The sequence below is a fragment of the Schistocerca nitens genome, chromosome 1 (assembly GCF_023898315.1).
Source record: "Schistocerca nitens isolate TAMUIC-IGC-003100 chromosome 1, iqSchNite1.1, whole genome shotgun sequence".
Lineage (NCBI taxonomy): Eukaryota > Metazoa > Arthropoda > Insecta > Orthoptera > Acrididae > Schistocerca > Schistocerca nitens.
In genome coordinates, this window is record NC_064614.1 from 898,832,371 (window position 1) to 898,847,489 (window position 15,119).

The following is a 15,119-nucleotide window of genomic DNA, read 5'->3' on the forward strand; positions in this document are numbered from 1 at the left end:
AAGTTGTGTCACAAATGGTAATGCTTGAGTTGTAAAAAAAGAGGCGCCGGTACTGTAGTCTTCCTGTTGTGCTTTTCTTTATATTAAGAGTCTTGAAATGTAATTTTAGCGCTTGTTTCATCAGAGTTGTCGGTAGCACCGTCACAAATCAACTACTGGCGAATAGTTCTCATAAACTCACTTTTTACCGTTCGGTATTGTGCTAAGCGAGTTCATTGACGTGATGGACAACGTGATTTGGCCTTCATTCTGTATAAGCGATGTCAAATAAGTAATTAAAAATACTGGAACTCATTGCGTTACCAGATATCATAGATAGTACGAATTTTAGATACTATATGCGATATCTTTGATGTCGCGTGTGGGCTTTGGAGTCTCTTTGTTTCAATTACGTTGTTCTTTGGCTGTTGCTTTGTGGAAGGTGTGTGTTGTCGGATTAGTTTCGTTTGCAATTGTGGTGATTTGTTGGTGACTTTTGGCATTTAATTTGAAAAATAGTGATACAGAAAGTTGTTCTTTTCAGATATATAACTGATTCAACAATCCGTAGTTATGGAGAACGACGCAGGAGAGTTTGTCGACTTGTATCGCCCTCGCAAATGGTAATATTACCACGTGGTTTTCAGCTGGATAGTGTGTGTGTAATGTGTTCAAAACCTGTATTTGTTTAGTTATGTTGCAAGCTAAATAACGATTCAGCCATATGGAATTTGTATAGTTACTGAATATTTTCTTTGTTATGGAATTGTTTTCGCCTTTCTTGTGCAGTTCCGCCAGCAACCGCATCATTCACGCAAAGGATCATGCGTCTATACAGATTAATATTGCTGATGTAGATCCAGCTACGGGACGTATGACGGACACTACAAAAATGTACGCAATATGTGGCGCCATACGGAGAATGGTGAGTGAGCAGACAGATTTCTTTTAAATCTGTCAGTGATATCCCAAGCGAATTAAGAGTTTAATTTAGGAATTAGCTTGTAGAAGAAATTGTTTGTATGGGAGCTCAGTCCCTGTTCATCCATGCATCTAAAGCCACACTGAGTACGGTTGCTAATTTGTTACATTAAATTATAGGACTATTTGTTTCACATAATGAAAAATCCCCCCCCCCCCCCACACACACACACACACCAATAGCACATATGAAATTCTCGCTATCATATTGCTTTGTGATAGTCTCACCTGAGATAATTTTATCACTGCTTTCGCCAGGACCTCCGGAGTTTGGGGCAATCTTTGAAAGCAATTGGTCATATTCGTAAACGAATGTAGCGCACGATAAAATTAAAAGTACACTTTAAGTAATTAATTGCTTGGCTCCAAATTGTACCGACAAGAGTTAAGATAACGGAAAGAAATAAGAAAGGAAAAAGAGTATACGTGTCTATAATAATTACCGTAATTTATGCGAGTAAAAAAGTACAATGAACCTTTAAATCCAATACAATACATCGCATGATGAAGTCATATTATGAATCAGCGTTAACTTTTAATACTAATTGTTAAATCTAACTGGACGAGTTAACAAATAACGAAAACTGACAAACAATAGGATCTAACAAATACTGGAATCGCTATCCGGAACTGATCTATATAGGTTAATTCTGGTTATGGTACAGAGTCGAACCATTCCACGGTTCGGTATTTAGATCGTTCTAGCAACAAGTGTGTGGTCTACAGTGTTACAAGGAATTCTACGTATGGTATTACCACGAAAAAGAAATTTGAAAGCTTACCTAATTTACTAGTTATTCTAGTAGTTCTGAGGTCAGTAAGAAATCTAGAAATCCTACAAAAACATAGCCACAGATTTTCTGCAAAAATGCCCAAAATTATGAACCATCCAAAGGTTGGAATAAGTATATGGAAGTGGCTTCCCATATAGATAAATTCTAAATAACTATTCATTAATTAGATCATTTTTTCAGCATGTGTACAGTAAAATATAGGCTTATAAGATTTCTGCATTTGTAATTTATCATGAACTGGCTTTTCTTTAGTGTGTCGGGTTCTCCATATTTTCTGCTACTGTTTCGTATTTGCTATCATTCATTTAATCATCCCTGTTTTCGGATACATTTTAGTTTCTCCCTGCCCAAAACAGCCACGTTCCTGCACTTCTCTCGTTACATTCAATAATTAATATAAAATTAGCACAATTTTATAACAGTATGACTTCATCATGTGCTTTACTGTGATGGAATTTAAAGGTTCTCTGTGGTTTTCTAGTTGCATAAATTATGAAAATAGTTCTTACTAGGCAGGGAAATTTGTTTTTAATTCTTGTTCTTAGTTATTTTCGTTATCTTCAGTTCGTTTTGACAATAATTCATGAATAAGTAAATAACTGTCGGTATTATTGTAAATTCATTTGTTCACAAGCATGGTCAGTTGCTTTCACAGATTGCCTATATGCAACGTCTTTGCTGTAGGTATGACATCATTACTCAATGCAGATGAGTGAACTGGACACTAGAGTTTATCCGTATGCTGTACAAAAAGTTGCCTTAAGCGATGTGGTGCTAGTAGTGTGTAAGACAGCCTCTAGCCTTTATAATGGCCTCAGATCAGTGAGATAATTCAAAAATTTCTCAAGGTGTGCCACATTCAGCTGAAGCCACTCATTGATTAGATCCAGTAGCACTCCTAAACTTTTGGGATATTGATTTGTGCATTTCACACTGTGACAAGCAGTCTGAAATTTTGAGGGTTTAAGATGAAGTGATTTAGTGGGTGAGTCAAGGTGTGATACGGGGTGCTTGAGTGTTTGTCAAACCATGACTCTCTCTGCAGCTTTGTAAATGTAGTTGTTGCTACCTTGGGGTTGGAAATGTGCATAGCATACTCATGAATATGTAGCAGAGAGGACAGCACACAGTCCTTTGAGTGTTGAAATAACATCCTGTTTGTTTGTGGTGACATGATTGAGGGGCACCAAATTTTGGTATGAAAAACCCTGCAAATATCATAGGGCTACCTGCAGTCTGAATTTCATCCTTACACACTGCATGTTAAATGCCACATTGATGTTTTGGTGCACTTGGTGTCTCCATTGTCCAGTTTGTGCTGTTAGTCTCACTAAAGATGTGCAACCTTATGTGCTGCTGTGGGTGGAGGTGTTCATGAGGTACGCAACTATAGGTGTCCAGTACTGTTCGCCTGAAAATTGGTTGACATTAACCTACAAGGCCGTATAACTACTTGGTGCCAATTCTACATGTAGGCTATGGTGCTCCAGTAGGAGTGTGTGCTGAAAGGTGAAATATTTTTTCAGTGGATTTATATACAGAGGAAGTGTATGAGTAACAGTAGTCTAGGCAATAACGTCTGTGTCTGTTGACATACCTACCAGCTGCACAGACTTCTTTTCTGGTGTGGATAGTAGTTTGTTTTGTAAAACTAATAAGTTCAATGATGTTCTGTATAAAGGGAATCCCTGGGCATTTGACATGAATGATCATTTGAAGCAAAAAAAAATCCAGTTAACATGGGTTCAAAAATACTACGTTAATAGGTATAGGCACTTAACAATCTTCACTACTGTGCAACATATCTCTTCTATTGAACGAGTGCTCATACCTTTTAAGGAAAGAATTTTAGAGCCTCTGTTTAATACACAATTTTTTTCTTGTTTTGGCCCATACTACCTCCTTCCAAAATATGGAAAGCAAAGAGCATGCAGTGGAAGAGATTTGTTTCAGTGTTGAAGATGAAGATGTAACACTCCATAGACCTTTTAAGTGAGGCAATCTGGGGCTCATGTAAACTACACTTTCATACTTCCAATTTCATTCCAGTCATAACACTGAATATTGGTCATTGTCCTAGGAAATTGTTTATATTTGTACATTTGGAAGGTATATTTACAGCCCTGACAAACTATTTTTTGTTTTATATTTTCAAATTTTATTGTTTGGAGCTGTTAGTAAGGACGTCCCCAGCCCATAATATGTGGAGGTTTCATTGGTTTGTTAGCTTGTATTGTACTAATGTTGTAGTGTAACAAATGATTGATACTGTTTTTTCAACTCTTGACCCAACTACAGCCTTTCAACGTAACTTAGGTCTTCGGTTACACGTCAGAGACCTGTCCATCAACACAATGTACATTGCAAACACTAATACAGATGTCAGGGGAGTGTAGTGTTCTGTTTCTGTTTGTACACATATTATGTTACATGTCACATCATTACGCTATGGGATAAAGCAGGCATCCAGTATTGGTAGATTCAGTTGACCCAGTGTGATGTCAACTGTTGGTTCTTCCTTACAGCTCATATCTCAAGTGTGTTCATGTCATGTGCAACCAGGCAGTCACCTGTCATTCAAACCTGGGCCTCAGGTTTTGCTAAAATTCAGCCTGGCAAATTATCTGGAAGGTGTACTACCGCTTCCCTAAATACTTAACGAAGTTTTATTTCATCTGGATGATTCTTATATTTGGCTCTAATTTAGTAGAAACTTTTAGACACTCTGTCAAATTGCCTTTCAACACCTTTTCACACACTGTTTGCGAGTATTACAGTGTATGCTAAATTGACTGATGACACTTCAGTGTGCGTTTATGGGTTAAATACCACTTTCTTCCCTGTCAATAAACATTGTCATTGAATGTATACATCTAAGAAGTATGACTGTTGACACTGCCTTGAAATAAACAAGTTTGGGTCATTGGAAATGTCTGATTCCACCAGTCTGCTTTGACCTGTGACATAAGAGTGTTATGTGTGATGTCATTATGCTGCAGAGTTTGAGAGGTTGTTGTGCTTACAGATGTCCCCTTGTGTTTGATGGTGCCCTCGTGTGTGTGTGTGTGTGTGTGTGTGTGTGTGTGTGATTAGACATTTCCATTGACCTACACAGGTCAACCACAGCTGACGATACCAATACACCAATACCTACAAGTATAAAAATTAGAATCGGACATTTCCTCTCGCAACTAGGGATACCAAAAAAACTCAACACGTAAAAAAAACACCCAAAACCACAAGATCTCAAAAACCCAAAAATCAAACATCCCTACATAAATTAAAACATAACACACAAAACACACAACTGGAGAAAAATAGCCCCCAACAACAAAAATAAAATTAAAAAAATCAATTTATTACCACCAACAAATTCTGCCATTGCAAACTCGATCAGCCACCCCAAACACACACACACACACACACACACACACACACACACAAAGAAAACAAGAAATACACAAACAAAAAACCTCCCAAACCACCCACAACTTACCACACACAAAACCTCAACTCCCCCCAAAAAAACTGCCAACAAATAAAAACCAGAAAATAAACAAAAATCATTACACCTTACATCTTGGGTAAGACTACTTGTTCACTAGAATAGATGGGGCGCGCGCGTGCCCCATCTCTTCTAGTGAACAAGTACTCTTACCTTTTAAGGAAAGAATTTTAGAGCCTCTGTTTAATACACAATTTTTTCTTGTTTTGGTCGTTACTACCTCCTTCCAAAATGTGTGCTGAGTGTAATGTGTTGTATCGTCATTTGAGCTTTGGTGTTGGATGTGTTAAAGTCGTTGGCAGTGTTCCTAGTTCGCAACTTAAGAATTGGAAGTTTTTTCAGTGAGTTGTCAATTTTTTGGCTGTGTTTGGCACTTTCGTTAGGTGTTATTGGTTTGCTGTTCAGCGGTAAGATGTTTGTGTGGCTTCTGTTGTTATGTATGGATACGACGACGAAATATAACAATGCTGTGTTGATGGGGAGGACAAGTTGTCTGTTGTTACATTCCTCCAGTTATTTGGACTGATAGCTGTGATTGTGAAGCGTAGTATTTGCCACGAGAAAATGAAGTTGACCAGAGGTCCGGCATCTCGGACCAGGGACAGGTACATGTGGTGGTATAAGCGTGATAATGTCCGGCGCTTCATTACATGCAGCACCTGTTTGAGAAATCTAGGTTGACCATGAGAGAGATTGTTTTGCTGACATACCGTTTCTGCTATAGGTCCTCGATTAGTTTTTGTCCACGTGAGATTGGAGTGAGAGAACTGTGTTAGACTTGTTTTCTTTTTGTAGAGATGTGTGTTCTGAGTATGTTAAGTATAGGGGTAAGTTGGGTGGTGGTTGAGATCAATGAGTCACAGTTTGGGAAGAGGTAGTTCTCAGGTCGGTTTGTGGGTATGGGGGGGTGGGGCTGTTATTTCGTGGGGGTGGGTATGTTGTATTTTCGGGGTCTTGGGTAGCTCTACTCAGAGAGAAGCGGTAGAGTTGATTGAAGAATATATTGAGGAGGGGAGAACTGCTGTTTCTGATGCTTCTTACAGGGTTTTGGGGAAGAGTGGTTTTGATCATTTAGCTGTTAACCACAGTTTAGAGTTTAAAAATTATTATTTGCGGGGGTGGGTTCAAATCAGCCAATTGGAGGGGGAGAAGAAGCACCCTCCTAACCTGCAATCTCATTTAGATGAGTATTGCTGGCAGAAAAGCATCCTTGGAGGTGTTATTTTTCCCTGTGGGTAAGATGTGCAGGGTGAGTGTGGTTGGTTGAGGGGTTTGGTATGTAAAGGTGGGAGGGGTGGTTGTAGATTTAGGTGGGTGGGTTGTGGGCGGGGGGAAGAGGCGTGTTTTATGATTATATTGTAGAGGACCTTTTTGTTGCGGTTGTTAATTTGTAAGGTGTGATTTTTGTTTGTTCTCTGATTTGTATTTGTTGGCAGTTTTTTGTTTGGGGGAGTTGAGGTTTTGTGTTTGGTAAGTTGTGGGTGGTTTGGGAGGTTTTTTGTTCGTGTATTTCTTGTTTTCTTTGTGTGTGTGTGTGTGTGTGTGTGTGTGTGTGTGTGTGTGTGTGTGTGTTTGGGATGGCTGATCGAGTTTGCAATGGCAGAATTTGTTGGTGGTAATAAATTGATTTTTTTTTAATTTTATTTTTTATTCTTTTTGGGCTATTTTTCTCCAGTTGTGTTTTTGAGATTTGTGGTTTTGGGTGTTTTTTTTAGTGTTGAGTTTTTTTGGTACCCCTAGTTGTTGTGGGGTTATATAAGTGAGAGGAAATGTCTGATTCTGATTTTTGTACTTGTAGGTATTGGTGTCTTGGTATCGTCAGCTATGGTTGACCTGTGTAGATCAGTGGAAATGTCTGATTCCAATTATCGTAGTTTTAGTTGTAGGCATTGGTGTTTCACTATTGTCAGCTGTGGTTGTCATATAATGGTCAAGGGAAATGTCAGATTCCAATTTTCACAGTTGTAGGTGTTGTTTCCCTGGTATTGACAGTTGCAGTTCAGCTGTGTAGGTCAAGGAAAGTGTCGGATTCCTGTGGAGTTTGTTGGTGTAGTGGAATGTGTTAAATTTTTTCATCATTTTGTGTGTGTTTGGGATTGTGGTTCTTTTTTAGCTTGTGTTCACCCTGAACCCCGCCCTCCCTGATTTTCTTGTAGTTTTGCCATTAGTTTCATATTATTTTTGAAGAGTGATGTTACTGTCTTACATATAAATATATCTATTTTTGTGTTTGTTGCCAAATGTATGTTGTGACGTCGTAGGCGCCATATTGGAGATGCTGAGAATAGTCATGTCGGTGATACTGATATATACTGTCAAGACACAGGTGGAATCGGACACTTTTGTAATGCCATAACTTCTGATGTTTTTCATTTAGGTATGAAACTATTTTTCTTAGTACACATTGGAAGGGTTCAGCAGGAATAACTCCCATGTTTTAGGGGGATCACCTGATTAAATTTGGAGGGGTACTGGTGTAGTAGGGGTGTTGTGTGATATGTGGCATTTCCAGTTTCAGCAAATGCTTTGTTAAACAAATATTTTTCTGAGTGCAAGCACAAGTCTTCTACGGGCATTTATAGCTTTGTCAAAGACACGGGGAATAACATAACGTTTCAGATTTGTTTCAGATTTACTTGACTGATGAGTTGTGGGACATGCAAATACAAATGGTTACTGGGTCATTCGATGCCATGTGGTCTAGAGGCTCCTGCGTGACCATCACTGATTTTTATTAAATTTTGTATGAACAAGTGAAGTGTCTCCAATGAGCAAAGTTGCGGCTTGTGTGAATACATTTTGGGTGTTCACAAATTTTTGTATTCAGATAAACTTAAGTGTGAAATAGCATCTTCTGTATAACATCATTTGTACAAATTTATGCAACTGCAGCAACTATCAATAATAATAATAATAATAATAATAATAGTAATAATAATAATATAACTTGTCTGACAAAGTAAAGAATTTTCTTGTTTTGTGCATAATCAAGTACAGTTCAGGCCAAGAAAGGGAAAATGCGAGAGTTTTTGCCATGTTGTTTCATCAGGCTAAATTTAACACTGTATTATTACTCACCAAGTCTCATTTTCTAAATCAGGAAAACTCCTGCTTTCCTCTAATGAAATGTCCTGTCCTTCCATATAGTACACGCAAAAGTTATTGGTAATACACATTACAGTGCTATGCAGGTATGTATTAAATAGAAAACTGTACTGGAGCATGACTGACACTGTCAGTTCCTAAAGACAAGCCAAGTGCTTGTTTTTTCAATGGTGAAAAGTCTGTCATGCTACGAGTTCTTTCAATTACAACCATTTCCAATGCCAAAAGCCTATTCTTATGATTGTGTTTCAGAGAGAAGTTTTATCCTTTTATTAATTGTTCAGAAATCATAGGGTAAGTACATGATAAAATCCAAAACTTAATATAATCTAACACATTCCGCAACCCACAAAATAAGTTTTGGTGTTTTACTCGGTATGACTATATTATACACTGACATCCTATAGTGTGTGAATTGGCGTATCTGAGGATTGTTCTATCATCTAGCAGGATTTATGCTAAGAAAATGGCGATAAATGCTACCTCCTAATGGCTCTGTCATAAACTTGTAGTTCAGTGGTAAGGTCTAGCCGTGCATGACATGAACTGTTCATGTTGCTTATTAAATCTATGTATTTGACCCATGAGGCAATTACCTGTCATGCCAGCTACACTTGCGCAAAAGCTCCTTAAAAGGTGCGCAACTGATTATGTGCTTGTGACCTTGATCCTAAGTTTCATGGGGGTATAGAGGAGCAGGAGTGTAACACAGCACAGTGGGTTTAAGTGCCGTACATTTCAGGCTGCTGTATCTATCTTACAAGGAAAGTAACCAATAAGTCCGCAAGGTGTCAAAAGTTAGGGTGTTCATGAGCTCTTCACAGTAGCCACCACTGAACGTAAGTAAAGTTTTGCGATCATTAATTCAATGCTTCTGGGGATATAGTCATATGACACCCTGGCACAGCTATAGGCAATACACCTGTGAGGTTTTGGCAACTTTAAGATGTAACATCTCTGGTAATATTTTATTGAAAGAAACAAAATAAGGTAATCTTGTATACCATTTTGCACTCTCTCAAAAATGATAACTAAAGGTTTCCTGAGCGATTTGCGTATGGATAACTTGAAGTAAAGTCAAGTCTCTCAAAAAAATTTGAAATTAAGCTTTCTATATACCTTGACTTAATTGCAGGCTACACTTGAAACATTGCACATAATAACTTATCACTACTAGGTCTTAGAATGTGTAATTTCATTCTCCTACTCCTTTCCAATAATGTAAAAATTGTGGGTAATGTTGGTTATTCTAAAAAAAGGCTATTTTTCCCCACTTTCACAAAGTGTCTGCAAACTCTTTTAAACTGCTTTTATTGGATAGACCCTGTTCTAAACATCAAAAAACTATTTCGTTTTGCAATTAAGGTCCTAAAATGACAAATAGACCCATATTCCACTGGCCACATATCTGAAATTTTTTTTATGATGATCTACAGTTGTGTAGTTTTCTTTGGGGACAGTAATATCAAAAGTTTTGATGACTAGGAAAGGGGGGAGTCTGAACAACTAGAAAAACTTAAAATTACCAAATATGCAGCAACCAGTTGCAAAATCATGTTTTATTTATTCACTTTTGCAAATCTATTTCAACTGAACAACAGCCATCATCGGTGCTTTCAACCAGCATGTGCCCTGAGTAGTAATACTGTCTTAAGCAGAGGTCAAACACTTTGTGTTATTCAGTTGAAATAGATTTGCAAAAGTGAATAAATAAAACATGATTTTGCGACTGGTTGCTGCATATTTGGTAATTTTATGGCTTACGGTCACTGCACAACTTGGGAACCACATGGAGTCCACCATTCACAACTAGAAATGCAGGTCTTGCACATCTGTCATGTGTAAATCTTGGTGAAGTTCACAGCAGTCTGCCTGACATTTTTAGAATTGATTCTTGTTATAGAAATTTATTAATATGTCTTTAGTGTGTAATACTATTGATGTCTAGTGTAATTCTGATTTAAGGTATATGGTACTCTGTGTTAGCGGTTAATATGGAACACTTGTGTACACACAAAAAATTGTAGAAATGTGGTGGTATGATCCATAACAATGGCTTAACCACTGCAGGTTGCTTTTAAAGTGAGAAAACCAGCATCCCCACTGAATTCAGGGCCACACCTGATAATCATGTAACAATTGCCACATGTTCCAAATCTGAAAAGGATTTCTTTATGCAGGATTCCAAGCAGATGATTTCTAAAGTTTAAAAGGCCAAAGCTCCTAATCTTGAGTTTACTTCAAGCTTCGTGAAATTTTGCTAGGTTTCATTAATTTACTGTAGAATGTCATCAGGAACACATCTCAAATTATTAGCCCCAAAAAGAGGAAACTATTTTTTATTGAATTCCTTAATCAATTTCACTGTTTAACAAAATGTTGTAGAGCTGAATGCTATATAGATGTCTGAAAGAAAAACAAAGACTGACTTGCACTTCATGGCTCAAGCTCATTTCCTGGTGATAAGGACTTCAGATATTATCTTTCCCAGAGAGTAGTAAGCAGTTGAACATAATAAGATAGTGGAAAGGAGTACCTTCGGAATATGGGCCCATTTTCAATGCAGCTCCATGTTGTTCTATTTTAGGGCCAGGGCCTTACATGCTCACATTTCAAAACTGAATGTATTTTTTTAGGTGTTTTGGAACATGGCCTTTATAATGAAAATGTTTTAAAAGGATTTCCGAAAGACACTTTCTTTGTAAAAGTGGGCCAAAAATTGCCATTTTTAGAAAAATTGTAAACTTTGCTCTCGATTTTGTCAGCTACTGGAAAGCAGCAGGAGAGTGAAATTTTATATTCTATGACCTTACATAGGAAAGTTATTAAATGCAAAGTTTTAGATAAACTGCACAGTTGCTCCACGAGTATTATAACTCTATCTCCATTTTTTAAAGTGTTTTTCAGCTGATTTTGCTTCAGATTATCCATATGCAAATTGCTCAGAAAATCTTTTTATGGTTTGGTTTGAGAGAGTTCAGAAAGTCATACAAAAATGTCTAGGTTTGTTTCTTTCAAGAAAATACGGCTGGAGATTTTTCCCGAAGTTGCCAAAAACCCATGGCTGCATTGTTCATAGCTGCACTATGGGGTCAAAAAAGACTACATCTGTGCAAGTATTAAATTAGTGAAAGTAAAACTTTACTAATGTTAATTGGGGCATGTATGAATGTTCTTACAAAAATTCAGCAGAATCCATGCTGGTCAAGCAGGAATTTTTTTCAAATTAACTACTTGGCATGAAATGGTCCTGTTCCAACATCAGAACATAACTGGCTACCTACATCAACTGTCTGCACTGGAACTGTATAGTAATTGGCTTTTTACATAGTGTGTTATTTTAAACTAATGAATAATAAGAAGAAAGGAAGTTATGGTGTAGTCTCTCTTTGGCAATGTGTTCATACAAGATGGGACTCAAAATCAAATAGGGAAGCAGGTTGGCTACATTCTTTTCAAACGAACTGTCCTGGAATTTGCCTTAGGCTGTTGAAAACCACAGAAGTGTGGCTGGCCAGATGGGATTTGGAACTGCCTACCAATACAAATCTATAATCTTACCACTGTACTAGCTCATTTTGTGCCACATGTTGTTCCTGAAATACCAGGATGATATTAGGCAATTGGTTGAAGAATTAACCAGTATGAATATCACACTTTAATTATATGCCTTTATAAATTAAAGAATATTGTGTTGCTTGCTTTATTACATTTAAGAGACAAGACTTACTCAAACTGTTGCCTGTATGTGTAAGATGAAAAGATGAGAAAATGTGTACCATCATTTGATTGTATTCATGAAAAAGTATTTCCATTGAACAATCTTTCCAATAAAACATGTAACCATCATAAGTACTTTCACAAGGTTTTCTGTTGTGCCAAAAAACTGTTTACTTGTTGAAAATGTTTCCCAGTTTAACATCATATCCACAGGTGGTAACTGATATGCTGTTGTGTTGCCTGTTTAACCTTTTGTAACTGATCTTAGCTTTTCAAATTTGGTTTGGTCCATATCTAATTGTTTCATCCTGATTTTTCATTTTTCAAAGTAATAATTTACTTTCTTTATAGGGGGAGTCTGATGATTGTATAGCAAGGCTTGCAAAAAAGGATGGCATTCTTGCAAAGTAAGTGTTGATTTAAGCCCATTAATTACCTATATGTGTAAATTTGAGTTTGTTGCATTAACTAATACTGTGCTGTTTGTTATTTACAGGAACTTTTGATGCCTGATGTTCGTGTCTACAAATTTGTACTAAAATAAAAACTTTATCCTAAATAATATGTGTCTTATTATTGTTCCTGCTCTTCAGGTCTTTTTATTAGCTTTCAAGTGGTTGGTGTCCAATAACTTTTTAATTTTTTTCAAATGAGAACCATTGCAAGAAGGTAATAGTTGAGGAAGGGAGGTGAAAGGATTACTGACTTTTGCCTTATCTGCCGCTGCCATGGTGTGTAAATGAATAAGAGTGTCGGTGTCAGATGTACGTAATCCATTCACTGCTGCAGACACGTATACAATTCCTTCCATACCATTACTCAGCTTCTGTGGACATTTGTACACATTCCACTTGGGTTTTCCTACAGCACTGTGGACGTCTGTATGCATCCTGAGCTGCTGACCCCTCACTGCTGCAGATGAATTACTTCGTAAAAACATTGTTTCGATATCCTGAATAGTTAGTGATATGATTGTTATGCGATGTGCCGGCTGGAATGGGCACATATGATCGTCCATTAGATATGAAACCCATTAACTCAAGGATGAAATAAGATATCTATATGTACTGAATTATAAATAAAATTTCAATATCTCATTGACATTTCATTTTCTGCAGTGTATGAGCTAAAATCGATGATACGAGAAGTTAACACAGTGCATTTGTACCTGTGCAAAATCTTTAAATTTTGCACAATGCTCTACTTGATTTGATGCAAGGCAGTAAGGTATGATGAATAAGGAAAGAAATCCAGTTATTTATCAAGTGAATGTATCAGGTTGTATGATAGCTCCGTATTTCATATCTGACAAAATGCACACACTCAGGATAGGCACCAGCCTTGTTTGAGCTATACAACCATAACAAAAGGTGCCGTGCAGATAGCGAGTACATACATGGCTGCTGTTTTAAATATTTTGGATTTATGTGTCTAAAAAGTAAATTGAAAATTCTGGTAATTTATGCTTTGAGGGTTTGTACTGAAAGTGGAAGGTTGCAAGGTGATTTGGCATACTGTCTGTTTCTGAAAACTTGAGTAACCCTCATGTACAGCTCCAAACATATTCAGTTAATAGCTAATAGTTCTGTTTAGCAAAACCTTAAAGGGGGCAGTGTCAGTTCGTCATGTAAATTAACAATTGGTTCGAACGTTTGATGTGATGAGGGGTAAGGCACTAAATTTGAGCACCATTACACCTTAAATTGTTGAGAACATTTAGTAACTTAATGTTTTGCAAAGCCTCTTTATCTCCTTCTACTTACTTGAGAGCAGACAAACTATTGACTTAGTTGACAAGTTCTAAATACAGCAATTTTCTTTGAGGGGGAAACCAAAAGGAATTCAGTAGTTAATGAATGTGTCTTAATCTGGCAGTCCCACCCATATTACACTGTCTGGACATGAAAATAAAGGGCTCAAGTGAGGGAAAAAATGTCCAATTTTTTAATGGCTTAATGGTGTTTCAGTACCTGGTTTTCACCTTGGAACAATACTTACTGTATATAAAGAAACAAATATCCAGTTAACTATGTCTGTTACCAACAAGAAATATCAATGTAATTAAGCATCTAAATAAGTTCATCCTGTAATGTTTAAACGAAAAGGTACAGGGTAATTAGGTGTATATCATTGATGTCTTCAGTCTTTTGCAGATGATTTCTGTTGATTGACACATCAAAATGGTTTCTCTTGCAGTGAAGTCATTGACTCTGTCTGAGGTAACTGTCAAATCACATATCTTATACTGATCATTTCTGCAATAGATGCACCACTTCCATCCATGAAAACTATTTGTTACGAACAAAATTGTTGGGTTGTTGCAGTGAATAAGCCATGTGTCAAATGGAAGTGACATCTCTCAAATCTTTCAGAAAAATTTTGAACTCTGATGCTAGAGTTAAGCGTACTGGCTATAAGTAATCACAAACCCAAAACCAACCACCTAAATTATGTTCTACAGTTCACTGTTTGCTTATGTTGGAATTTCATCAATTCATACAATATAGGTTTCCATGAATAAAAGTTTCATAATCATCACATTTTGACATTTATTCTATAGAGTGCATTGGTAGATGATTACTCACAATGTAACCGTAAATCAGTTACTTTCATACCATACAAAAAATTTTATCACTGTGAGTGGTTTCTTGAGTAGATCTTTTGGTCTCAACAAATTAGTTTGCTGGATGACTTGTGCTATTCAGTAAAAAATTAAATACAGAACATTAGTTCCTGTTACTAAAAACTTGTTTCATCATTTTAGGCACTGAAGTGCCAAAGGTCATGGGATACTTCCTTTTGCGCAATGTAGTGCAACAACTTATCATGGCATGGGCTCAACAATCCTGTGCAGAAATATTGAGCCATGCTGTGTCTTTAGCTGTCCACAATTGCGGAAGTGTTGCCAGTGCAGGATTTTGCGCATGTGCTTACCTCTCAATTATGTCCCATGAATGTTCCATGGGATTCACATCAGGCAATCTGGTTAGCCAAATAATTTGCTCAAATTTTCCAGGATGTACTTAAAACCAGTA

General features: G+C 37.1%; 1 protein-coding gene across 1 annotated transcript; it reads left to right on the plus strand.

The window, feature by feature from the left end:
- Positions 1-366: 366 nt before the first annotated feature.
- On the plus strand, positions 367-12,646 carry LOC126192187 (40S ribosomal protein S21). The gene is made up of 5 exons (XM_049932585.1): positions 367-421; positions 524-602; positions 769-904; positions 12,436-12,491; positions 12,581-12,646. Exons 2-5 carry the CDS (start codon positions 553-555, stop codon positions 12,588-12,590), a joined length of 252 nt encoding a protein of 83 aa, XP_049788542.1. The 5' UTR covers positions 367-421; positions 524-552; the 3' UTR covers positions 12,591-12,646.
- The last annotated feature ends 2,473 nt before the right edge of the window (positions 12,647-15,119 follow it).